A 27,583-nucleotide genomic window follows, 5' to 3' on the forward strand; every position below is an offset into this window, starting at 1 on the left:
GGGCTTCTCTCGAATCCTGAGTGAGAAACAATTGTTGGCATACCTAACTATACGTGGTTTTCATTTTGGTGTAATGTTTAGAAGTATTATTACTATTGACTATACCTGAGAAACAAAGCTGATGTATGTACCCCTGTGTAAGAAGAAGAGGCAGCATTGTATGTATGCAGTCGGCAGCCTGTGGTGATTTCCAATATGAATGATAAATTGCTCTACACCAGCTTATAACTACATTCAAATTCCTGGTGATCTGTGGTATTATGGGAAATAAAAAGATTAATGGACATTAAAATATTTTCATTTTCATTGATATTAGAGGCCTTCAGCTCCTTTTGAGCCCCATTCCAAATAACTAGTTCTCATTCATTGATTTGAATGGGAAGACGAGAGAATTTAAACCACTAAAGATCTTTACCGCTAAATACTGAAATTCCACCAGGGAATCTCAGTGCTGAGAATGTATTGTCTTGGTTCTATTACATCTTATAACGTTTGTCGATAGCTTTTAAGGAGCATTGTTTTGGATTGATTATTTTCAATATACTTACCCACACTACAATATTTGTCTTGGGTTTTATTCTACATGTAATTATTTTTAAATGATTGGACTCATTATTTTAAAATAGGTTGGTGAGTATCATAGTTCTAACTAGAGCAGCTTCCGCTAAACTGAAAATGATGCCTTCTGCTTATCACCCACCCTGTGTATTGGGCAGAATGGAGGGGTGAACTCTTATCTGAGGGATCAGTTACTCTTTGTTTTAGGTACTGATTTCTTTGGTTTTGGATCTTTTAGTCTGAGGGGTTACTGTGGGAGCTGCTTTTCATCCTTCATCCCCAACCTCTACCTATCATCACTATGAAACACACTCGGACATGCTAAGTGCTAATGCACACTTGGAAAACTTGACTAATCAATTGTACATTCTTGGCTACTCTTTGAAGACATGGCAGTCTTTCTGTGTTTCAGATGCACCTCCATGCCACCACAGGCAACACATAATTTTGACTCCTTGTGCCCTGGAAGATTTTCAGCAAAATTTCAATATTCTGCAACGCATACAAACCTGTGGTGAAGACCTGCCTTGTAACGTGCTTTGGCTAAGCAACCTTAAAATGCCACCTATTGTACAGCTGGGCAAACCAGAGACTTGCTGTGTGTCTCGCTCTCCCCCTCAGTCCAGTGTCATAGCTCTGATCCTTGCACTTAAACAATCAAAACAAAAATTAGGCCCGAATATAATCTAAGCCTGAGCACAACTAATGGAAGAGTTTCCACAATAGCATTCACTTTTATTTTTCCACTTTTTGGATGTTAATATTTTAACTTGTAAGATTTGTTTTTTTTGTGTGTAGTTTTAAAAAGAGGATAGGGGCTCAGGTTTACTGTTGATAGCAGTGGGGCAGTGCACTGTAAATCTTATGGATTGTTAGGGATTAGCCAACCCTGCAACCTGACCTCTTGTTTCTCTAACCCGTCCTTCAATCCTGAGCTGGTTTGAAAATAATAAGAGCCAGACAAAAGTAGAATGTTAATTATGTTCCATTACAAAATGATGGCCTTAAGTACAATGGATAAGGAATAACAGTCATTTCTTCCATTTAAAGGTGGGTTAAGCAACAGGAATGGCTGTTCAGACTCTAAATAAAGATAATTATTACCTGGTAGGCGTTTGTGGCATCTGAACTGACTGTGGCATCATGTCCCAGTGCGCTCAGCTTCTCCTTCAGTTTGTGGTGAGAGCGATGCCTAAGGCAGTAGATGATCCCTGATGCAACAAGAACCCCAATGATGCAGACGATGGAGATTATTGTTAAGATAATAAATTTGGTCGAGTCCTCTTCATTGGCCCAGTGGGGGGATGCACGCAGTTTGCTCTTCTGTAGTGCGGGGGGCGGGGGGGGGGGTGAGTGGGGAAAGAAAGAGAGGTTGGTTAAAAAAAAATGTTTCATTTGCAGAACAATCCAGAGATCAGTGGGTGTGATTTTTGTTCTGTAAAAGATTGCATTGGCCTTTGCAATCTTCTGGTTTATTCCTTTCTACTGCGAGACTCTACAGCAATTCATCGTTGTCAGCATTAATCATTAGATATATTAATAACAATTTAAAAAGAAGCAAAACAAAAAGAAAACAAGCATGCAAAAAATTTTGCTTGCAATTGCCAACAGAAATTAATTTAAACTCATGCACAGTTGTTGCAAGATGGGGAACAATTAGCACTCTTTCTAGTACCCATTTTCACTTGGTTACAAATGGATTTTTTAATTTAACTCCTGAAAGCTTAGCCAACCTATTCATTATCTCTACTATTCTGCTAGTAATTTTCTGCTCGCATTCACGCGGCCAACTTCTAATTTATGCTTGTAAGCAATGTATAGAGAGCTGGTTCTAGCCCAGTCCATTTCAGTCCCTTTCACCATAAAGGCCACCGAGCAATTATCAGTAGGCTCGACAGTCGGAGCTTGTCCCTAATTAGCCTCTTGCCTTCAGTCCACGGGATTAGCTGCTGCTGCCACTGAGGCACAAGTTAATGGGAAGCTCATGCTGAATAAAGGCTCCGAGATCTTCCTGCTTTGACTATGCACCGCAGAGAAGGATAGTGAGGCGTGGTGACCCCCAGGAGGTGAATTGACAGCAGCCCCATGCTAAGCCATGCAAAATTGTTTTTCTCCTTAAATGTATCTGTCCTTGAAATCTTAGTTCCCGGGTGTCGTTACATATAAAAAATTCTCTATTTGTGGCCACTCACTCCAGAGCAGGGCTATCCCTTAAAAGATGACCCTAAACATACTTTATACTCTTTACTTCAAAGATTTTTTTAAACTTGGAAAAGATTTCAGGATAGGAGTCTGCCTCAGTGTGGGTGCAAATCAGACCAGACTAGAATCAAATATTTAATTCTGTCCCAAGTCATTGAAATTAAATATCAGGTGCTGTGTAGGATGGGCTTGTCTCTGCAATACTGCCTGGTTGGTATTGCCACCTGAGAAGAATTTCTCTCCTGTTAATTCTCTAATACCGATGATTAAAATAAGAAGAAAAAGTTTCTGCTTGCAAATGCATGAAATTTCAAAAGATTTTGTTCCTTTAATAGATTTGCTTGGCTGACTTACATTCATCTGAAACAGCTAAACGTGAGCTATAAAAGCCCTGAATTAGCGCTGTCAATCTTTCCCTTTGAGCAGCCTTCACATGACTCTCAATAAGGCTGAATGCTTAAAATGTTAGGGGTTTTGAGTGGTGGGTGGGGAGAGAATCCTTTTTTTGTGCGGCTGTTTCAAACGATTTTGCATCAAGCAAGCATGGAGTTTAATTAGCTATTCTTACACAGGATATACAAAGGGAAAGAAAATGCCAAATGCTTTAATTTTAAGTGCAATTAGAAGAAGAGAAACAACATAAATATATCTGTGTGATCTGGAATGGGTTGCAATCCCTTTATAAACATCACACAGAAATTTGTGGAGGACGTTTGTTTAGTTAATAACATGCTCTTGCTTTTCTTTTAAACACCTGATACACGAAAAGTTCTTCACAACCTGAATGGTTAATCGTGTTCTGTGATTGAAGAATTTTGGTACACTATGTAAGAAATGATGAAGGGAGATGCTTAAGTGTTTTATCTACTAACTCAAATCAATTACTTTATACTTCAACATTTTGAAATTGTATCAGAAAAATGATTTGACCTTCCCAGAGCTATATAATCATGCCAGAAAAAAGGTGTTTCCCCCTTCTTTGTTATGTAATAATGCACACATATGTTGATGGTATGAGTTTAAGTATGTTTTATGCATGGTGCACACTACTAAGATCAGTTGAATACCATTGTATGAATGATGAAGTGCACCATACATTCCTGTTTACAACCAATTCACCTCCTGAAGGAACATTATGATTAACATAGATTGAACTGAATTTCCAGACAAAATTTTTTCATGGTTTCATTTGTTTTTGCAAAAAAGGAAGAAGAGAAATGTAATATTTTTAAAATGCACTTGGAAATATTAGGAAGAATTGGCTCGTGTGAATATTTATGTTTGAAACTCAAGAGGATTCATCTTAGTGATTTGCAGAACAATATCTCCTAGAAAACCCAGGGCTGTTATCTTCTACGAGGCGATGGTTTTCCATGCTAGATGTTGAACAGTCACTAAGTTAAGATTTAAACATTAATTTGACTAGGCCTGTGGTATTTAAAGATCAGTTGTTGACCTGACATGTCCGTTTTAGTACATCCTTTCAAATTCAAATCCAAGTCTGACGCTTTTTTCTTGAATTTCAAAATAAGCTGCACAAGAGGATATGAGGAGATATTAAAATGGCATTTTGCTGACTAGCTTTATATTTAATAGTAGTCAAGATGCAATAGAGATCTTCATCCCTGGAATTGGAAGCTGAATTTTAAATGCAATAAATTTTTAACTTTACATAAAAGAATTAAAAGAACAAATTTAGGGTTCTCGTAGAAACATATTACAAAAATTTGCCGTGAAATTATATATTTCATTATAAAATATTCAAGCAGGAAGTCAGTGTTGCAGTATAGAAAGAATCCTAAATAACTGGATTTATAAAATGAGACAAGGATTGAATGTTACTTAAATGTTAAAAGGGATTTGATAGAGTAGATGTACATAAACCACTTCCTTTGGCATGGAGGGTCATGAATGAGGTGGGACATAATCTCAAAATGAGAGCAAGGCCTGTTAGGAGGGAAATCTGGAAGAACTTCTTCAACAAAGGGCAATGAAATTCATGAATCCTCAGTCCCAGAGGCTGTGGAAGGTGGGAGAAATGGTGCTTTCAAGACCGAGAGCCACAGATTTGTGCTGGGTCGAGATATCAAAGGGCATGGGAGGAAGGCGGATAAATGTAGTGGAGGTGCAGTTTGGTTATGGTCTAAATGAGTGGCGGTACAGACTCAAGGGGCAGACTGGCCTCTTCGTCTTCCTAAAGGTACTCAACAAGCTTGATTACTTCGGGATATTAGGGAACCGTTAGCAATTCATTTATTACTGTAAGTCTAATGTTCAATCAGTTGCTAAACCCTCAAACATGCACACAGTCTCGGATTTTTTTTTAAGGCATAAAAATTGTTGCAAAAATAATTCTGGATGTCCTTGCAAGAAAGGAAGCAGTCAACTTATCACCAGCAGCACCAGAAGCCAAGAATTAAATGGTTTAATTTTGCAAGTTTGGCTTATTTTATCATCCTAGGGGGAAACTGTTTCTGCATTTACTTCTGGGCAGATGTATGATGTCTTTTCTGGGGCCCTTTCATACACTTTAGCAAAATACGTAGTTCTACAATTTTTTGAGTAAAGCAGAGGGTAAATATAAATGTATACACATAACCATTTTTTCATAGCTCAATATGTTTTAATAAATTAAGTGCTAGGCAGTGCTCTTTTTATATTTCAGGGCGAAGCAAATAATTCAAAAGGAAAGTCCCAAAAGCTTTTTTTTACACCAATCATCATCTCCCCCCCATCAATATTTAAACTTTTGTGTTTTTTTAAAAAAAGAAAAATATATTAAATGCATTCACTCAAGCAGAAATAATCGTGTATTAACACTTGACATTACAAAATCCTTTCAAAAAGATATTACTAAAACATGAGGCATTGTCATTTAAAACTGCAGGAGAAAAATAAAGCTTTGTGCCCCTGATCACCATTGTCCCGCTATATCACTGAAAATTGTACTTGCAAATTTATCATTCATTGTAGCCGAAAGGATGGAGCAGTTAATATTTAAACCATCTTCTTCAATATAAATTTCTATTTAATTGACAGTTGCTGAGATACTGCCATGTGATGCCAAAATCTGAAAAGTTTATTTTCTTTTTTTCCTTCTTGTGAACACCTTCCTTATCTGTCCTGTCTCTCAAAAAAAACTTTTCGATGTTACCATGGTGCAAACCAATACTAGAGAGCACTCTCAGTGTTCTGCTTTTAATTTTGGGTGAGTTTATTCTTTTCTGTCCAACAAACAATGAGGCATCAATTTATCAATCGGAACGGGGTCGGTTTTAATAGTTTTACCTTTTCAGAAAAAAATCTGCCAAGACAAGGGATTTAAAGACATTTATTCTCTTGAGTGAGGGTATAAAGGATTACAGAAATCAAAAAGACAAAGGGTAGAAGGATTTCTGGAGGTCTGGCTTATTCAAATCACTGAGAAAGGTCATAGCGAAAGGCACAGACCTATTCATATGAAGAGACACAGTGATCTTTCAGTGACCTTAACACCAACGCTCACATCATCTGTAAGTGGAAAAATGACACTATTCCTACTGCTTTTCTCTTTGCTTTATTTTCCAACATTATGAACTTATAAACCTGAACAAAGAAAATATTACGGAGAAATCTACGATGTTTTGGATGCTAACCCGTTCTTCAACGAACAAAACAAATCCCCAATTGCGCCAACGTTTCGAGGCTACTTTTAAGATTCTTTTGAAATGCAGTCCCGACCCTTGTTCCCCCACCAATACCCCCCATCAGTGCCAACTGACTGATGCAAAATTAATGGAAGTAAGAGCCCTATTATTACTAAGCACGCAAACACAATTCACTCAAACCTTCTACGGTTCAAAGAAAGTTACTGTTACTGAATTGGCACTTTGTAAAAAGAAAGATCATGAAAGAGGAATAATTGTTTAAAAAAAACATCAAGTTAGTCAAAAAAAATCACCAACACAGGATCCTCAGAGATAAATAACCAAAAACCGGGGCAATCTGATCATAATATGAAACAAATATCACATACCTGAATTCATTGCTAATAATTTTTCAATTTCAAAGGTTTTCAGCTGCTATCCTTTTAATGCAAAGAACCAGGGGGAAAGATTTGACCCGAACGCTTCATTTCTTTTTGCTTCTTGCACTTCCAGCTTCTGATATTAACCGTCCATCATTCATTTTTCACAGGGATGAAGCCAGCAGCTGCCTTGCTTCATTCAGCTGGAGTGCTTGCAGTGGTTTGAACTTCACAAGAAGGAGGAGGAGGTGGAGGTGGAGGAGGAGGAGGCAAAAAAAAGGGAAACGCAAGATTCTCTTCTGTGGCCTCTCAGTCTCAGAACTGGCCTTGTGTGAGAGGGTGATGGGTTTTTGACCACAAAGTGGTGGTCTGAGCCCCTCCTTATATTAGCCAGCCCCAAAGCCCCTGTCTACACCACATGTCACATCCACTGGTTGCTATGGTGATGCTTCCACATGTTGCTGACAGTAATTAGATAAGAAGCTTTTCTGTTAATAAACCTTACAGGAGTGTGAATACGAATGGATATCAATTTTGTCACTCATTTGTAAAGCTGCTTGAGACTTCTGTTTGTACCCCGCTCAATTTTTCCGTGTTAGCTGCATGCGAGTTCCCTACAATGTTTTTTTTAAAATTTTCCCTTGGCACCATTCATGAGTTCAGCCTGAGAGTGACAAAATTTGAGCCCCAAACTAAATTAACCCTTGTGTGAGCAAAGGGATGTGGGTTCAGTCCATGGGCAGAAAAGCCGAGGTCCGAATAGAAAGGTGAATATGAACTACAAAGCATATTAATTAGCTTTTGGTTGGGTTAGGCGAGCTTGCATAAGGCAACAGCTGCAGCAAACAGGAAAGGGAAAGAAAGGAAGGGGGGAGGTAGTTGTGAAGAAGAAACCATGTCAGGCGCAGATGACAAATCTTGGGAGGGCTCTTCAGTTTATCTTTCTATTCAATCCCCCTCCCTCTGTGTTTCCCCTATTGTTTCTTCCTGTGACAGCTGGAGATGGCAGTCCTGAAGACCTGACAAAATGAGCTCTTTCACAACGCACCAGTCTTGGCGCTTGCGGAAAGAATAGCGGCCCCAGGAAGGTACAATTTAAACTGAGGCGCAAATATGGCCTACAGCTTTAATTCTACCAAACCCAAGTCAAAACGTCCCTCGGAGAACCCCGAGGTAATTATTCCGTCCTTAATCCACTGCCAGTATTAGAGTGCAATTGATCTCAAGTGCTGGCGTCTTGGCTGATGTGACCAGAACGAGGTTTGCTTGATTAATATGATCGGCCGTCAATAGATGTTCGCAATTGATTGAGATTTTTTTTTCTAGCAGCCATCGTCATAATATTTCAGAAACCAGCCGTGGATGGAAAGAGGGGTGAATAAATCCCCATTCCCCCGATGATAAGCAAATTCACCCCAGGCATCCGTGGTCCAACTAGCCAGCAGGAACTGCCTCACTGCTCGGAATTGTGCTTTCAGATAATCACCTTTGCCACTAATTCCACACTTGTTTCTCTTACATATATTTATTTTAGCAAATTTATCCACCTTCCGGCACTGAGTGTTTTGATGATCGTGGATGTAATTGCTTAGCTTTGGTAGCCACTACAGTCTTCTGCCTCAGTGGATGGTGATTTCCATTCTGCTGTGGTTTCTGATATAAATCCATACGATCAAATGTAAAAATTAACTGGTGCAGATCACAGTTGGTGTTAACAGCAAATGAACATTTAACACATTCATCTCTCCATTATATTGGCGGAGGTGTTAATGAAGGTATTTAAAAAACCCTCATAAATGTTAAACAACACATTAAACACAAACAGCAAATTCTACCCTTAAATACCATACCCACCTCACCCATGGCTGCCCCACTCTATTCCACTAGGGTCTTTTATACACTTGGAAAAGCAAAGTGCTGCACCTTGAAGTGATTGATGTGCAAGAATTGGAACAACGTCTTTATCTGCGCCAACCTTGAGGGACATTTGAAATTTGAAGAGGGTTTTCGGGCGCTTCTTGCTCCCAAGGCTGAAAAGCTGGGCAAATTACCTGACGCCAGGTCTCAGCCCATCAGAGCTTCAGGTGTGCCTGAGAATGCAGCCGTTCAACAATCAGAAAATTTGAGAGCAGGGCACAGCCCTGATAGATGCTCTTGGGAGGACAAGGCTCACTCACTGGGAGACCAGAGTGAGAATTATTATCTAATATATTGTGCCAGCACAGTACTGAAACAATTGCCTGCATCTGTCAAAAATACCGTCAAATATATTCAAGTAAGTCAGGCAGCACCTGATGAAGGGTTCTTACCCTGAAACTTTAATTCTGCGTCTCTTTCCACAGATACTGCCTGAACTGATGAATTTTCCCAGCATTTTCTATTTTTACTTCATATTCCAGTGAATGGCAGTTGGTGGCTGTCTTGTGAATGAGGATGGATAATCAAAGCCAGTGTCTGACTATTTGACCATCTTTTGTGTCTCTATTTGACCATTTCATTCACTTATTCATTTTTTTTTAAGGGGAATATTTTGTGGAAAGAACCTTGCTCTGGGGAAACCCCTGACCCAGGAAATTTGAATGCATTGTTAAAGGCGGCTACTGAAATATTACTAGAATTCCTTGAAGGGTTAAGAAGAATAAAACAAACATAAAATGACTTGTTTTCTAAAGCAGTTCAGGATTTACAAGAAAGGCAACAAGGGGTGGGCGCAGCGGCAGAGGAAGTAGAGCTGCTGTCTCGCAGCTCCAGCGACCCAGGCTCTGTCCAGTTGAAGTTTGCACACTGTCTCAGTAACCATGCAGGTTTCCTCCACGCACTCTGGTTTCTCCCACATCCTAAAGATGTGGAGGTTAGTAGGTTAATTGGTTACTGTAAATTGTAAATAAATGAACCATGGGGTTGATAGGAATATGGGGAGATTAAATAGGTTAAATTAGGATTAGTATAACAATGGATGCTTCATGGACAGTGGGCTGAAGGTTCTGTTACTGTGTTGCGAGACACCAGGTAAAAATTTAGCTCTGATTAGACCTGACCAGGTTTGTGCCATACTAGGTAATCTAATTGCCCTTCACAATACCAGGGTGTTATAAAATGCTTTGCCATGGGGTACTTCTTTGAAGTGAAGGCAGTGTTGCCACATAGGACACGCAGCAGCTAATCTGCTCATAGGACAGTCATGTAAACATCAATGCAGGTTGAGGATCATCTGTATTTAGATGTTTGTTGAGGGAAAACATTGACCAGCTGTTCCAAGCAGTTCTACTGGATCTTTTACCTTCAGTTCTGAAGATATAGGGAACATCTCTTCAGAAAGATGGTGCAGAGCTCCCTCAATACTCTGCAGGGAGTATCATGGTCAAGCCTTTGGAGTGAAACTTGAACGTGCCAGCTTTGGATGAACAGAGAAGATAGCTGTGCTTGTATCACACCAGACAATTGAATGACAGTCTAAGTGTCTTCATGGCCATGGAATGATCTGGTTTAGCTGTATTATTATTTACTATTGAACAGTCTGCCTCTTGAATAATGGTCAAATGCAATAGCTGTCAACACGTAGAAGACATTTTTGTGACTGTCTTCTGATAAACAATAAATCAATTCAGGAAAGGAGGGAGGTGCTGAAAATCTGGGAAAAATATAAACCACTTTTATCAGATAAATCATTTATGCCAATATTCATCATATATCAATGAACTCTTCCCAACAGGAACGGGGAGACAAGTTGGCTAATGAACAAAGTATCCATTTCCCAAAGTGTACCATTGGTGCTTGTTCCTGTCTTAGAAAAGCCTGAATGTTATGAGCATAAATGCAGTAAGCAAAATGGTATTGAAGGAAGGGAAGCATGTTGGCTGCAATAGTTCAAATCTACAGTTAATTTAATTTGCTGTATTAATATTTACACTCTTGCCACATATGGTGATGCTCTCTTTGGTTAAAAGGTCGTTGCCTTGATTAAAAAAGTCCATGAGCAACCCCTTGGAATCAAATTGGTGGTGTCAGGATTGCCAACAACAGTCAGTCACACGTAATGGATTCCTTGCTAAACCCGGTGCTGTTGTGGACAATTTGCCTTTTCATCTCTAGACAGTTGTCGTCCTTTTGCAACCTAATCCACCCTGAGCAAAGCGGCATGAAGTTTCTTTTGACAGACCTTGGGGACAAGAGGTTGTTCACCTGTAACAACCCTTTCTACTGGCCCAACCACTATTTAATGGAAAAGGAATACTTACATTTAAACCATTGGAAAGGTAATATCAAAATACTGTAATAACATTTAATAAGAAAAAAAATCTGAGCTGGTTTAGAACGCGCTGCCTAGGGAGATGATGGAATCAGATGCAATTATTACATTTAAGAGACACTGAGACAAACACTTAACTAGGCAAAGCATAGAAGGAGATGGTCCTAATGCGGGCAAATAGGATTAGTGTAGATGGGCAAAAAGGACGGCATAGATGTGGTGGGCTGAAGGGCTCGTTTCTTTGCTGTACAACCACTATGACTCTGTGACTCTAATCCTACCCTATCCCATTATATTCTCTCCACATTCCCATCAACTACTCCCTAGATTTTACCCCTCATTTACAAATAAGAGATAATTTACAGTGGCCAAGTAACCTGCTAACACACGTTTTTGGGATGCTTAAGGTCAGTAGTATCAAAATGTTATACTTTTGGCCTGTTCCTTGCTATCATCACGAGGAAGAGTTTCAACCCCCAACCTTCCTGCTTTCATTTAAGGAAGCAGCATGGCTAGAAATTGGATTGATGTCAGAAACAGGTGCCAATGGCAATCGGTTGGCAGACATGATGCTTTCACCGAGTTCAGTGGTGGGCCTTGGCCATAAATGGCTAGGAGGGATCCACAGTGGATTCTACCTGGGTACCTCCAGTACCACTTTCTTAAGGCTTTTCTCATGCTTTTTTTTTGTTAAATTAAACTTCATTCGCAAAGGGAAACTGAGAACCCATTGACTCGATAATATGGAAGTTCTTAAAAATAATCGACAGAAATAATGGAGACTTTGCTCCACTAAATAGCATCTTGGAAGAGCTACAGAGAGATGGTGCATATATTTGATCTCTATACAGAAGCTGCCCAGTTCCTCCGGCGGGGGGTTTGATGCTTTGCCATTGAAAAAACATTTGCACCATGAATAAGGAGGCATCAGCAGACTTAAAGATGAAAGAGACAGCAGGTAAGAGTGCTCCTTGGGACAACAATTAGACTACACTACACAAGTGGCAGAGAAAGAGTTGGGTGGAAAGCTTTTAGCTCGGCTTCAACAATGAACCGGGTAAGATTAAATACAGTAGCAAAGGCACAAGGTTACAGCTGAGGAATCCAAAAGCAACTGCAGATGTTGGAGATCTGAAATAAGCATCGTGGGTATACCCACACCTCAAGGGCCGCAGCAGTTCAAAAAGGCAGTTCACTACCACCTTCTCAAGGGCAATTAGGGATGGGCAATTAAATGCTGGCTCAGACACATCCCTTGAATGAATAACAAAACCCCAGAAAACACTGGGAATGCTTAATGGGCCAGGCGGCATGAGTGGTGAGAGAGACAGAGCTAATGTTAACCAGCGGGACCTGTTCAGTACTTCCAGCATTTCAGCATTTTCTGTTTTTATTTTATATTCGCCTATAAATAACTGCTACAATCACAGGGCATGACTTTGCCCACTTCCCTTACTTTTCAGATGATAAATGCCCCTCTTAAAATGACAAAGCAATGCATTTGTACAGCCAATGTGTTAAAGGAAAATTAGAAGTTACAACTTAAATATTTACAGTTTTGTCAACAGTGTGTTTCAGATTATCACCCCGCAACTTTAACCCATTTCAATTATTATCAAACACACACAGGTAGGTCTGTTTGTGTTCGCTAAACAACGCTGATAATTTTAACCCTAACCTTATTCCTTCCTCTGGGAATCCAGATTTTTATCCAGATATATATGGGGAGGATAACATCCAGTAGAACTGGACAAAGGGCAATGAAGAGCGAAATAAAAGTGGGGGCTACCAATAAAACTAAGAAGTTGGGAGACAAGAACAGTAAACACACCAGGGGTAAGTGCCCTGCTGCCAACAAGCTCAGGACCTAACCCTAAACCAATATTGTAATGGTGACACTATTGAGTTATTTCTCGCTCTTCCCCAACTCTGCCCTGCTTCAGCTCATTTGCTGTTTAAACTCACATCTATGCTGTTATTGACTGTAAACTTGACCAATGCACATCTGCCTGTCCTCTACGGCACATGTTCTAACCCAGCCAGTCCCCTTAGCCATTGTCCCTGTTCTTGCTAACTTGCAGTGGTTCCCATTAAGCAATATCTCAATTTTATAATTCTAATCCTTACTTTCAAACCTCTTTATGGTCTTGCCCTTTCACATCTCTGCAATTAGCTCCAATACTATTTCCTTCTGAGACACCTGGGGTCCTCCATATAGACTTCTTCAGAATCTTAGAATTTAATTGCTTCTCTACTCACGGTTGTGCCTTCAGATGCCTTGACCCTAAACTCTGGAATTCCCTCCCCAAAGGTTTCTGCTTTTCTACCTCTGTGTCCAAGCTATAGGACATCAGAGTTAATTGCACTTATCTGGTGCTGACTACTTCATTTGATTGTCCTCCTGTGAAGCACCTCAGGATGTTTCTATGAGAACTAAATGGAATTTGTTGTTGTCATTGGTTTATATTACTGAGATCTATATTTATTTTTCCATTTAATAGATTTATGTAGGATTACATAGAATATATGGCACAAAAACAATCATTCAGTCCAACCCAACCATGCTGGCAATTATGCTCCCTGGAATCTTCTCCTGTTTTTCCCCACTCTATCTACACCAATTCCACATTCTCATCACTTTTTGGATAAAGCAGCTTCTATTGAATTCCCTACTGGATTTCTTGGTAACTCTCTTCTATTGATGACCTCTTCACCATAAATAGAAACATTCTCTCTACATCCACTCAATGGAAACATTACATAATTTTTAATATCTTGATTTGATCTTGATCAGCCATTTTCCCTCAAGCAAAAGGAGGCCCTACAGTTCATCCTTTCTGGGTACATATACCCATGCATTTTTGGTACCTCCTCTGCAAATTTTTCTTGCACCCATTCCATTGCCTCATATTTCCTAGCTATAATATGATAACCAAAACAATACATCATGTAGTACAACCACGGTTTGATAGGTTCTTCATGACTTCCCCTACTAGTCTGTTCTATCCTATAGAAATAAACCCAATTGCTTGGTTTGCTTTGTTTCTGCTAATCCTGTGGTGCAACCTTTAATGACTAGTGCACTTGCATTCCGAGATCCCCATTTCTCTACCCCACTCATACCTTCTAAGTAATATGTCAGCTGCCTTTTCTTTCCACCAAAATATACTAGCTTGCATTTATGTACATTGAACCTTACCTGTTAATTATTTGCTCATTCTACATGCTTATTAATGTCCTGTGGTTTGTTGAATTCCCCTGCACTTTTGATTATATGTTCTCTCGTAGTAGTTTTGGGATCTTACCATATACACATTACAAAAGTCACGATATTTCAAACACACTCTCAGTATTGTAGAGCTGCTTGGGATACCTCGAGCTTTTAGTAATGCAGCTCTGCTTATCTTCTGGATATCAGCTGGAAAGGAGAGTCGTAGAGCGGGGAGGGGAAAGACCCTGTTGATGGGGTTTCTAAGAGGGCAATTCCTATGACAGGTTGGGGAGAATGTTGTTTATATGTGGAATTGGGCTGCCTGGGCCTCCAACCCTGCCAAGCAGAGTAATAATAGATACAATCAGGAAGTAAAAGAGTTGTGGTGCATTGCCACATTGCTTGCGATCACCTGGATAAGAAAATGGAGAAACTGGGGAGAAAGGTCCGGGATTATATCCTTTCTTAACCACAAAATCTCAGCAATATTATTTTTATAAATACTATACATTTTTCACTTAAATACATTACGAATATCAAAAATCATAAATTAATTTTTTTATATGACTGACACCATTATGTGAAATGTGTTGTTCTAAAAATCTAATTTTAATTCTCTTTATCAGTGAAGGTCACAAGAGCTAGAACCTAGGCATTAAAGTCCATCCACAGCTTTTAGTCACGGTGACTGGGTTTAGCCACACCGTGGTTGACAAAGTAAAACAATGGATGTTGAAAAGGCCATCCACCCTATCAGGACCACAGAGGTGCTCCATCATCTGTCTCTATTCTTACTTCAGTCCCCAGAATCTATGAAGCACAGACAATAGAAAAACACGAAACTATTACTGAACTCTGAACTCTAGTTAATGAGCAGATGATCACTCCTATCAAGAGCTTTCTCCACACACGTCACATTAAAGAGTAAGGTTTCATCATTGGGATGTTGTTGTTGTTTAAAAATGTTACAAAGATTTAGTTCTAATGGCAAATTTTCTGCACTGAAGGCGTGAATCTCTATTTTCTCCCCACTCTGAGGTCTCTGCCCCCACTCCTCACTAATTTCTTAGGCCACTCACAATTCACAGGAGAAGTTAAGGCCACTTTCATGCTCTTTCAGTCTCCCTCTTGCTTTTGTACAATTTAAACACAGAAGAATGACATGCGCATCAGGAGCTGCACAGCACATATATACATATATATATAGATATAGATAAATAGATAGATAGATAGATATAGATATATATAGATAAATATTTCTTCATAATTACTGGGCTCAGTTAACACCCCCACAAGGTGTAAAGCAGATCTAGGATAGGCGCTAAAATAGAAGGGGAACTCCTACACATTTTTCTCCTGCCACAGTCTGACCTATTGGAATATTGAATTGAAAAAGCAAAGACACTGACCCTAAGGAGGTGGGGTCCTGCTTAACTATGCAGATTGGGCTCCAATGATACCAATCAGGTGGCATACAATTTTAACCTGAGTGGGAGGAGCTGCTGTGGCAAGAATACAACTACTATCATGGGAGTTGGCAGTGCACGGCTAATGGTAACTAATTTTAGAAAACTTTAATGACATTGCCTGAAAAAGAATTAGAGGTATGAATAAAGCTGAAATTTTAATCACCGTGGAAGGTTCCAAAGAGATATATTAAGACAAAAAAATACTGTTAAAGTAAGAATGAACAATCACATTTAAGTTATTAAGGTTAAAACTAATTAGTGACATAACATGATAAGTTTAACACAACCGTATGATGGCACTGTACTAAAATAGTTGTATTTTTAAAAAATAAAGGAATTTATTAATTAGCACTTTCATTGTGATTCTTTAAAAACATTTAAAATAAACAACCCACTTTTTCAGAATTTTCTGGGTTAAAGTTCTTGTGCTTCCCTTCAATTATGACAACATTTTGCACTCATAGCAAACTAACGAAACACCTAAGCTCCGAGTGTACCATTAGAACCAGAGACCAATACAATGGCGGAAGAGGAAAAATGAAGGGAACAGGATGAACGTACAGTCAAAAAAGCAGGGTTTGCTAATCTTAGACTGAAGCATTACGTTGAAGGGGAGAGATCCTCAGTGCATGATGTTCCTTTGCTTAGCAGTTGAATTTAGAACATTGCACTATTGGTCACAAGCAGACCAACTTATGTTTAAATTTACTCCTGTGCATACTTTGGCATGTATTTCAGCAGACTCTAAAACAAGAACAGAAATTGTAGAAAAAAACGCAGCAGGCCAGGGAGCAGCTGTGGAGAGAGAAACAGAGTTAATGTTTCAGGTCGAAGGCCCTTCGTCAGAACTGGGAAAGAGAGAAAATGAAGTAATTTTAAATTGCCAAGATGGTGAAGAAAAGGGAATATATCTGATAGAGTGAGGCCATGGTTGCTATGGAGATTTAAAAACAGAAAAAGAACAGAAAATGCTGGAAACAGTCAGGAGGTTAGGAAGCACCTGTGGAAAGAGAAACAGAGTTAATGTTTCTTTCAGAGAGAGATGGGGGAGAGAGAGAGAGAGAAACAACATAAATAGTGGAACGTAAAAGATATGAAATGCAAATCTATAATGCTTGCCCACTGACAAGGTTCATTGCCTAGTACTAGATCCAGCATGGCCTCTCCTCTAGTTGGCCTGTCCACATACTGTGTCAGGAATCCTTCCTGACCACTTCTAATAAATTCTGCCCCATCTAAACCTTCTGCTCTAAGGAGGTGCCAATCAATATTAGGGAAGTTGAAGTCACCCATGACAACAACCTGGTTATTTTTGCACCTTTCAAAAATCTGCCTACTAATCTGCTCCTCAGTGTCCTGGTAGCTACTGGGGGGCCTATTGAATACTCCCAACAGAGTGATTGCTCCTTTGCTGTTTCTGACTTCCACCCACACTGACTCAGTAGACGATCCCTCTATGATGTCCTCCCTTCCTACAGCTGTGACACCATCGCTGATGAGCAATGCGCCCCCCCCCCCCGACCTCTCTCCCTATCCCTTCTGAAGCATCTAAACTCTAGAACCTCAAGCAGCCAATCTTGCTCCTGCGACAGCCAAATCTCTGTAATGGCCATAACATCATAATTCCATGTACTGATCCATTGCTCCTGGTTTCATTAATAATTACAGTTCCCATGGACTGAGGTTTGACTGGAATGGAATTGAAACTAGGCAAGCTTCAGTGAATTGAGGAGAATTCAGATTCAAATTATCAAGTTAGACCACTTCATGGACAGGATCACCATTGGAGCATCTTCAGCTCTGATATTTTAGAGTACAAAATATACTTACTTCTACAATGTTTCTAGAGGGTGCATTGATGAATATGGTTCACTAAGTAGATATGGATGATCAAAGCTAAACAGAAAATAAAAAGGGAAGCAGCTAATAAAATTTGGACCAATGATATTACTGTTGCTGTCTGTTTGCCCCATTACAGGAAGGATGTAGAGGCTTTAGAGAGGGTGCAGAAGAGGTTCACCAGGATGCTGCCTGGATTACAGTGTATTAACCAAGAGGTTGGACAACAATATTTCTCTGGAGTACCAGAGATTGAGAGGAGACCTAATAGAGGTTTATAACATTATGAGAGGCACAGAGAGGGTGTTTTCCTAGGGTGGAAATGTCAATTACTAGAGAACACAGCTTTAAGGTGAGAGGGAGAAAGTTTAGCGGAGACGTATAGGGTAAGTTTTTTCATACAGAGCGTGGTAGGTGCCTGGAACTGGCTGCCAGGGGTGGTGGTGGAAGCAGACACAATGGCATTTAAGAAGCATTTAGACAGGCACATGAACAGGCAGGGAATGGAGGGATATGGACCATATGTAGGCAGACAGTTTTAGTTTAATTTGGCATCATGGTCAGCACAGACATCGTGGGCCAAAGGTCCTGTTCTGTGTTCTATGTACATAATTTGGGCTTTGGTGGAACATTCAGATTTGCTAATAACACGAGATAGTTGGTTAAGCAAACATCAAGGTGCTTCAGAAGGATACACACTCATTATAGGAATGAGGATACAGATGGCAGATGCAATTTAATTTGGAAGTGGTTCACTTTGGAAAACAAAATACTGAGAAAAAAACTGAATGAAAAAAAAATCCAAAGTGCACGAAGGAACGAGAATCCTAAGGGAGCGTATATATAATTCCCAGAAAGCCATCAAAAGGTCAAAAAACACTTTGGATGTTATAAGCAGTGGCTTGGGAACAAGAGCAGGAAGATTAAAATAAACTTCTGCAAGGGAATGGGAAGACCACAGTTGTATGTCATTTTAAGCCACCTCAGAGAAAGAATATTAAAGCCATAAAGGGTGTATGATGTATAGGATGAAATCAGCAATAAGAAATTATGGGTCATTTTCATATACTCTTTACTGGGAAAATTTACTTTTTGGGTTACACAGTTCAGTATTGCTTGGCTCAGCTATTGTTTTCCATCAATACTGGAAAACTCACCTCTGGTCAGCTAATTTTTCACTAAGAATGGAGCTCTTATTTGTACCCAACATACTGTATGTAATTCCTTTTAGATTAATTCAGCAAGAAAACCTGCTCTTAAGTAAGGGTCCTCAGAGACCTGTTGTTTATAATACCCAAGGTAGCAGTCAAGCTCCACAGGTTTAATGTTAAGTTAGAGCCTAGTGGCAGCTCGGGGAAAAAAATATTTCAACATGCATCAGTACCCAGTCTCTGGATAAGAATAGCAACATATTACACAACAAAGCTGATGGGTGAACATCACTTGCTAACCAGTGAGGAGGGTTTAACTTCAAGACTGCTCCACTGCATCTGACCCAACAGAGCTCAATGCTGGCATCTGAACAATGGGAAAAATTTGGGGGCAATGGGAAATTGAGAAATGTAACAACTCATTGCACTTTCATTGCATTCACCAGTAATGCTATTAAACATGTTAGTAGAGAGGAAAATGAAATGATCCCAATACTTAATTACACAATCTTACAAGTCTTTGGTGTTAAGAATTACTCTTAAAGGAAATTAAAATCAAAAGATTGTCAATACTCAGAAGGTCAGGCATCATGTGGAGAGAGATACCAATGAAAGATCATCAAATTGACATATTAACTCTGTTTCTCTTTCCACAAAAGATGCCCAATCTGCTGAGTATTTTCAGCATTTTCTGTACTTAATTCAGAGTTCTAGCAACTGTGATTTTTGTTTTGCTTTAAGATTACTTATACAGGATCTTGCCATAGTCAATGGGATGGACTATAGACCAGCAGATGTTATCTAATATGAGATGATGGCTATTTGAACAGGAAACAGGTATGCACCCATTGAAGATGTTGAGTGAGCAAAAGACTTGGGTATGATTATGTATTATTCATTGTGCAGTTATCTCCACAATGCCAACAAGTGTTGAGTTATGTCTAGGCATACCATTAACCTTGCATTGATCATTGCTAGTCTTCAAAATTCTTTGATCTTATCTTAAGATTTCAATATGTTCATTAAAATGTAATGGCAAAATGGACAAGAGAGAAGACAGCTGAATTTTCTGACAAGGTAGTAAACATATGGAACTAATTTTCACAAAAATATGTTGAGCTGATTTATATAAGACAAGGTCATGATAAAAATATTGCAAATAAAACGATTTGAGGTTTCAGAAGTATAAATAGAGAAGACTGAATTCAGTGTAGACACTAAACCCCAGGGCCGCTGGGACAATGGGAATTTTGGGCCACAATTTCCTTAAAGCTTGTCAGAACAATGGCACAAGTATGATATGATAATGATTTTTAGTGCAAAAGATTAAGGAAATTCAAGCAATTTTTACTTTGTGCCCAAATTTCATCAATCTATTGCAACAATTCAGTGAAACCTCTGGCAAAATTCTCTCCCACTTATTATCACAAGCCAACCCCTCCTCCATTTACACCAGCTGTGAATTTTAGGTACTGTTATATCACGGTTACATTACACTTAAGGAAAACCTTAAGGATTGTTGACTCATACATCGACATTGTATTTGCTGTTTCCTTTGAAATGCAGTCAAAGCAATAGAGTAATTGAAAAGATTCTCCAATCATCTTTTCGTAAACTGGTTTTGAGTATCATACTGCATAATTCATTTAACTGCCACTATGTTTCCAGTTCACATTTTCAAACTTTATAATCTTCATGCACAATATAGGGAGCATGTATAGAATTGTAAAATGGTTGCAGCACAGAAGGAGGCCATTTGGCCTATTGTATCCACAACTGTGCAATTCACTCATTCCATCCCTTCAAGCCCTTTTAATTCACACCATATACTTATCCAACTTTCTCTTGAAAGGCACAATGGAAATGTCTCCACCACAGGCATGAGTTCCCTGTTTCTTTAACACAGGGCTCATTTGTCACCAATTTTGCATTGCAGTGTCTCCTCATGAAAGTCTCCGGAAATTCTGGTGCAATTTGCTGTTTGAGTTAATTCTAGGTCATTGGCTGTAGAATGCATCTGGGGCATTATTTGCTTTTGGGCTCCAGGTTCATGCACTTATAACAGGTGCTACTCTTAAATGGAAATATGTATTTTGAAACAAGTAGCATACATTCGTCAAAAATCAAAATGAAAATGTCAGCCATTTAACCAAAGAAAGGTTATCTTTTACCATTACATTCCTTTCTTCTCTATGAATGCCTTAATTATTCCATCGCAACCCTAGCTCTTTGTTGTGGTGTCACTTTTGCCAGTTTTCTTTCCCCAAGGGGGTTGGTGGGGTGGGGTGGGGGTAGTTGGTGGTTTAAGACATATCCAGAGATTTATTTGATTCAGTGAGGCAAATTTGTCAATGACAGAAGTGAAATATGTGGTAAAAGTCGGGAAAATAATACTGGTTTTCTTGAATGTGACAGTAAATCATTAGTTTATTATGTTCAACGTTGTGCTGATAATTCTCATGATTATATGTTAAGTATTGAGTGACCAGCAATGTGCAAAAGAATCCTTAATTCAAAAGTCATGGAAGGACAAAAAAAAGTGTTCCTGGAATATTTAAAATGATAACAGTATACATTGAAAAAACAAATTAATTAACCGTTGCCTTCCCTTGGATAAAGGAAAAGTTCCCTTTGTCCACGCTGTGCTGAGACCACTTAGACCAGCTGCTGAACCAAAATGCCACAAAGCAATCGCTCAAGCTTTCTCACACAATTTAATTTACAATGCTCTGTTCACACCTACAGACACAACTTCAGCTCACCACCCCTGCAAGTCTACATCCATTAGCTGTAGAGAAATTGGAACTGGCTGGTTTCCTGTAAAGTCATAACAAAGAACTCTATGGGTGTGACCCTCCCACAAACATTTCTCTTTCTCTCTCTTGCTCTACATACAAAAATGCACATTTTCTTTGGAATTATCACACCTAGTACGCTATTTCTGTAATAACTAAACAAATTTAGACCAATAAATAATTCAGGAGAATTCTAAACACGTATATTTACAACATGGTAAAGAAATTCAAAAAAGGGGGCATTTACACATGATAAAAGTATTTGAAAAATGTCACATGTATACATGTTAAAATGCTTATCTGAACACAGGATGGTGGCTGGAGCTACATTTTCTGGCTGTCTTCACTTGCTGTTGAACTGAGTCAAACACATTTGTGGGTCTGGAATCACAAATAGTCCTGACCAGGTATGTGTGGTACATTTCCTTCCCTTAAGGTTATCAGTGATTCAGATGGGCTTTTATCACACGCCACAGGGTGAGTCATATTAATGTTAGAGCCACAAAAGTTGCAGCAGGCTCTTTTAGAATGAAAACCATTCACAAAAGACTTTAATCCTCAAAGCGTTAGCTGCAGTAGTTGTTATCTACCTCTGCTTATTTATTATGCTGAATGTTCATTTAGTCATAAAGTTATTGAGGTGACCATGTTATTAGTGTTAATGACGAATTTATTAACAATATCTGCTGTATGAATCAGCTATTATTAGAATGTCTTTTGGCAGAATACCAGCTAAAACCTGTGAGTCATAGTCTGCCGAGCAAGGCTGACCTGATCTTAAGCTGCCTGGGCAGAAACATGAAGATTTCAAACCGTTTGTCAATAACCTCAACATCAGCTCATCAGGAGATCAACACAGATTCCAATGCTGTAAATGATTGACCAAAAAAAATATTATGGGCAAGGGGGGAAGGAGCGGGTGGAGAAAACACTGTAACTTCTTCAGAGATGGATGCAAAAGATGCTGCAAGCCTAAAGTAGGAAACAATATAATGTAACAAAGGCACATATTTAATAGAACATAGAACATAAAACAGCACAGCACAGGAACAGGCCCTTCGGCCCACGATGTTGTGCCAAACTAATTAACCTAATAACACCCAATGCCTTCTGCCTGCACAAGGTCCATATCCCTCCATTCTGTGCACATTCCTGTGCCTATCTAAGAGCCTCTCAAACACCTCTTTCGTATCTGCGTCCACCACCACCTCTGGAAGAGCATTCCAGGCACCCATCACTTTCTGTGTAAACCACTTTTCCCGCACATCTCCTTTGAACTTACCCTCTCTCACATTAAATGCAAGGGACATTTTGACCCTTGGAAAAAGATACCGAATATCTACTCTATCTATGCCTCTCATAATTTTATAAACTTCCATCAGGTCTCCTCCTACCCTCCGCCGCTCCAGAGAAAACCACCCAAGTTTGTCCAACCTCTCCCAATAGCACATGCCCTCTAATCCAGGCTGCATCATGGTAAACCTCTTCCGCACCCTCTCCAAAGCCTCCACATAATGGGGTGACCGGAATTGAATGCAATACTCCAAATGTGGCCTAACCAGCATTTTGTAAAGATGCAACATAACTTCCTGACTCTTGAACTCAATGCCTCGATTAATAAAGGCAAGAATGCCACACGCCCTCTTTATCACCCTATCAACTTGTTCGGCCACTTTCAGGGAGCTATGGACCACAAGATCCCTCTGTATATCAATGCTGTTAAGAGTCCTGCAACTAACTGTGTACCTTCCCTTGACATTTGATCTCCCAAAGTGTAACACCTCGCACATGCCCAGATTAAACTCCATCTGCCATTTCTCTGCCCACATCTGCAACTGATCTATATCCCACTGTATCCTTTGGCAATCTTGTACACTATCCACAGTGCCACCAATCTTTGTGTCATCTTCAAACTTACTAACCCACCCATCCACATTTTCATTTAAGTCATTTATATAGATCACAAACAGCAGGGGTCCGAGTACGGATCCTTGCGGAACACCACTAGTCACAGACCTCCAGCCAGGAGGTCTGGACCACTACCCTCTGTTGTCTATGAGTGAGCCAATTCTTAATCCAAATGGTCAAGTCACTGTGGATTCCATGCATCTTAATCTTGTGGATGAGCCTACAATGAGGGACTTTGTTGGATGCCTGATTATAATCCATGTAGACAATATCCACTGTTCTACCTTCAGTAATCACCTTTGTCACCTCCTCGAAAAACTCAGTCACATTAGTAAGACACGACCTGCCCCATACAAAGCCATGCTGACTGTTCCTAATTAGGCCATGGTTTTCCAAATGCTCATAAATTCTATCCATGAGCTTTCCTACCACTGATGTGAGACAATAATTTCCAGGATTATCCCTACTTGAACAAAGGAACAACATTAGCTACTCGCCAGTCCTCTGGGACCTTGCTTGTGGCTAGAGAAGACACAAAGATCTTGGTCAAGGCCTCAGCAATCTCATCACTTGCCTCTCTCAATATTGCATCAGGCCCTGAGGATTTGTCCACCTTAGTGTTCTTCAAGAGACCCAACACCCCCTCCTTCTTTATCTCAAAATGCCCTAGCATATTATCATGCTCCACAACTATCTTCCATGTCCATCTTCATGGTAAATACTGACGCAAAGTACTCATTTAGGACTTCGCCCACATCCTCCACCTTTAAGCACATGTTTCCTCCTTTGTCCTTGAGTGATCCTACTCTCTCACGGTAGTGTAGCGGTTAGCGTAATGCTATTACAGCACCAGTGACCCGGGTTCAATTCTTGCCGCTGTCTGTAGGGAGTTGGTACGTTCTCCTTTTGTGTCCGCGTGGGTTTCCTCTGGGTGCTCTGGTTTCCTCCCACATTCCAAAAAGACGTACGGATTAGGAAGTTGTGGGCATGCTATGTTGGTGCCGGAAGCGTAACGACACTTGCGGGCTGCCCCCAGAACACTCGACGTAAAAGATGCATTTCACTGTGTGTTTCGATGTACATGTGACTAATAAATAAATATCTTATCTTATCTTATCCTTTTGCTCTTGATGTATGTATAGAATGCTTTGGGATTCTCTTTAATTCTATTTGCCAAGGACTTTTCATGGACCTTCCTGGTTTCCTAGTTCCCTTCTTGACTTTTTTTCTGGCTTCTTTATATTCAAGGGCCCTATTCGATTTTAGCTTTCTAAGACTTAAATGTTTCCTTTTCCTTCTCATCATCCAATCTCTCTCGTCATCCAAGGTTCCCTTACCTTGCCATCCTTCTCATTCCTTCTTACTGGAACATACCGGTCCTGTATTCTGTGCAGTTTGTCTTTAATCTACAGATGTGGACTTGCAGAAAAACAGCCGTTCCCAATTAACTCTCCACAGCTCCTGCCTAATACCTTTATAATTTGCCCTCCCCCAATTTAATACTTTCCTGCAAGGTCATGGCTACCTTAAGATATAAGGAACTGTGTTTACTGTTTCCTAAATGTTCAGTCACCCGGCCAGGCTCATTTCCCAATACAAGATCCAGTATGGCCCATCCTCTAGTTGGACTATCCACTTACTGTTTTAAGAAATTCACTTGGATGCACCTAACAAATTCTAGCCTGCTTAACCCTTTTCCACTAAGAAGGTCTCAGTCTAAATTGGGGAAGTTGAAGTCATCCATTACGATAACCCTGTTGTTTTTGCACCTTTCCCTAATTTGCTTGCATTTCTGATCCCCAATGTCCCAGTTGCTATTAAGGGATCTACAGTATAATCCCATCAGAGTGATTGCACATATTGAGTTCTACCCATACAGAGTTAGTGGATGAGCCGTCCATTATGTCCCTTCTGAGTGCAGCTATGATACTGTCCCTGATTAGTAGTGCAACTCCTCTCCCTCTTTTACCTCCCTCTCTACCTCTTCTGAAACATCAAAACTCTGGAACATTAAGTAGCCAGTCCTGTCCCTCTGTCAACCAAATCTCTGTAATGGCCACAACATCACAGTTCTACATATTGATCCATGCTTTAAGTTCATCTCCCTTCCATCCCATCGTGTATATTACCTTGCTTCTGCCTGTCCTTCCTTGCAGACTTACTGGGCACGACATCTACCTTCCCTTCAATATTTCCACTTTATGACCCAGTGCTTTGGTTCCCATCCAATTCTGTATGAACTTCCAGTCTCCCATCTGCTTCACTGCTGCTTTGGATCCCACCCCTCTGGCCAATCTAGTTTAAACCCTCCCTAGGTAGCTCCCATGTTGCCAATATGGAAAATTTGCCATTGTAGAATTGGCTGGAAAATAATGCCTAGAAAGGTTTATAGGGCAGGCAGTGGGAGTAGGTGGTTTATCATTGCTGGACCTGGCTCATACTAAAGCTAAATTTCAGGCCCTTTTTTATATTACTCCACAGATGTGGTTGTACCTTTCTGTTTCAATTTGTTTGTTGTTTCCTCTTCTGCCTCCGTTTTTTTAAGTAATTGGCCTTTGATAACTTTGGTCTGTATCCTATCACAGACATTCCCTCTGTTCTCTCCATCTTTCCTTCTCTCTGTGACTTAATTCATGCTTGCTTCCTCACTCGTCCCATTCTGATGAAAGGTCCCTCACCTGAAATGTTAATTATACAGAAGCTGTTCGACCTGATGAGCTCTTCCAGCATTTTTCTGTTTTTATTTTGGATATCCAACATCTGTAGTTTTTTTGTTCATATGCTAAAACTTTTATGTTTAAATTTTGTACTGAACTTTACCTATTGCTGGTAAAGTTCTGAGCTTTGCCTATCTGACTGTGCTCATTGTTAACAGAATTTCCAAGAGGGGTTCCTTAGGCTGCTGTTAGCCCTTTAATTAACAAATGAATGGGGCCTAATGCACACTTTGGCCTGTCACCCTTAAAGCCTGCAGCCACCTACATCAACCTGGTGACACTCCTAATTCAGGCCTTGAATGAGGATCAAACCCCTATTTTCTACCATAAGTTCTGCTCCTTGTCTTCATGAAGCAGAATTAATGAAAAAGATAAGGAGAAGCGGCTGATCCTTTTTTTTTCTTTGTTGGTGGAAAAGATGAGAGGTTTCTGGCATTTTCACAAGCTGCTATTGAAAGGATTTTAGTCCACAAAGGTTAGTCAACTAATTATGCACACTGAACTAATAAGGTCCTGCGTGCAGCACAAGACCCGTAACATTAACTTGGCACTTTATTACCATGTGTCCAGGATTATTCAGCTGTAATTAGAAACTTATTACACTCTGGTCCCTTTTGGTTTTTCTTTAAGTGAGCAACCCTGTTCTGAATACTTTATATGAAATTACGATCATTTATAGTTAGTTGACAGATCAAAAATATCCTAATAGACTTTTATTCAGTCGTCAGAGATCAATATAATTTTCAAGGTTATTTAAATTATGGCTTGTAGATTAAAATACAAATTTCAAGCAAAATGATTAGCTGGCTATTTGCTAAATAATTGAATACAATACTATTTAAATGATGATTGCATTCCTAATTACCTGATTCATTCACCATTCTATGTGAGTAATTCTAAATGGTATTGCAACTAAATAATGTAATTTGGACCGAATCAGTTACATTATTCAAGGTGACGGTCCTTTACTAAGCTTGAGCACATGGCAACTCTCAGGGATGGGGAAGGGGTAAGATACAAAGAGCCTATGGGGGAAGGGAAAAGGGCTTCACATAGCAGCTGCTTGAGGGCAAAACTAGCCAGAATTTAAACAATATTCTGTATTTATATTGCACCTTTGACATTACAGAGACCAGGATGATCATTAAACAAAGTAAAACTGACACCGAGCCCCATACGGTCGACTTAAAGGGGAAGGGAAAAGATAGACGCCTTGAAATTGCATCACACAGAACTGGTTCTAACTTGATTTAGCCCAGAGCAAATTGCATTCACACCCTTTGCTGGCTCATATCACATTAGCATCCATAGAATCTCTCACAAAATACAAAATCGGATTGTAAGTGCTTCTATATACATGTAAAAAGGAAAAGAGTAGTGCAAGTTAATGTGGGTTCCTTACAGAAATTATATTTGGGAATGAGGAAATAGCAGAAAAGTGAAATAAATGGAAGAAGATACAGAAAGTGTCCCAGAAA

At 39.7% G+C, this 27,583-nt stretch overlaps 1 protein-coding gene across 2 annotated transcripts in view; it reads right to left on the minus strand.

The window, feature by feature from the left end:
• Window positions 1–27,583, minus strand: part of ptprn2 (protein tyrosine phosphatase receptor type N2) — a 771,544-nt gene that overhangs the window by 114,642 nt on the left and 629,319 nt on the right. For both annotated transcript variants that reach the window (XM_052016228.1, XM_052016227.1), the window contains exon 13: window positions 1,663–1,881. In XM_052016228.1, the coding sequence (XP_051872188.1) occupies window positions 1,663–1,881 (219 nt within the window). The remainder of the gene's footprint in view (window positions 1–1,662; window positions 1,882–27,583) is intronic.

Source organism: Pristis pectinata, chromosome 5 (assembly GCF_009764475.1).
Source record: "Pristis pectinata isolate sPriPec2 chromosome 5, sPriPec2.1.pri, whole genome shotgun sequence".
NCBI classification, from domain to species: domain Eukaryota; kingdom Metazoa; phylum Chordata; class Chondrichthyes; order Rhinopristiformes; family Pristidae; genus Pristis; species Pristis pectinata.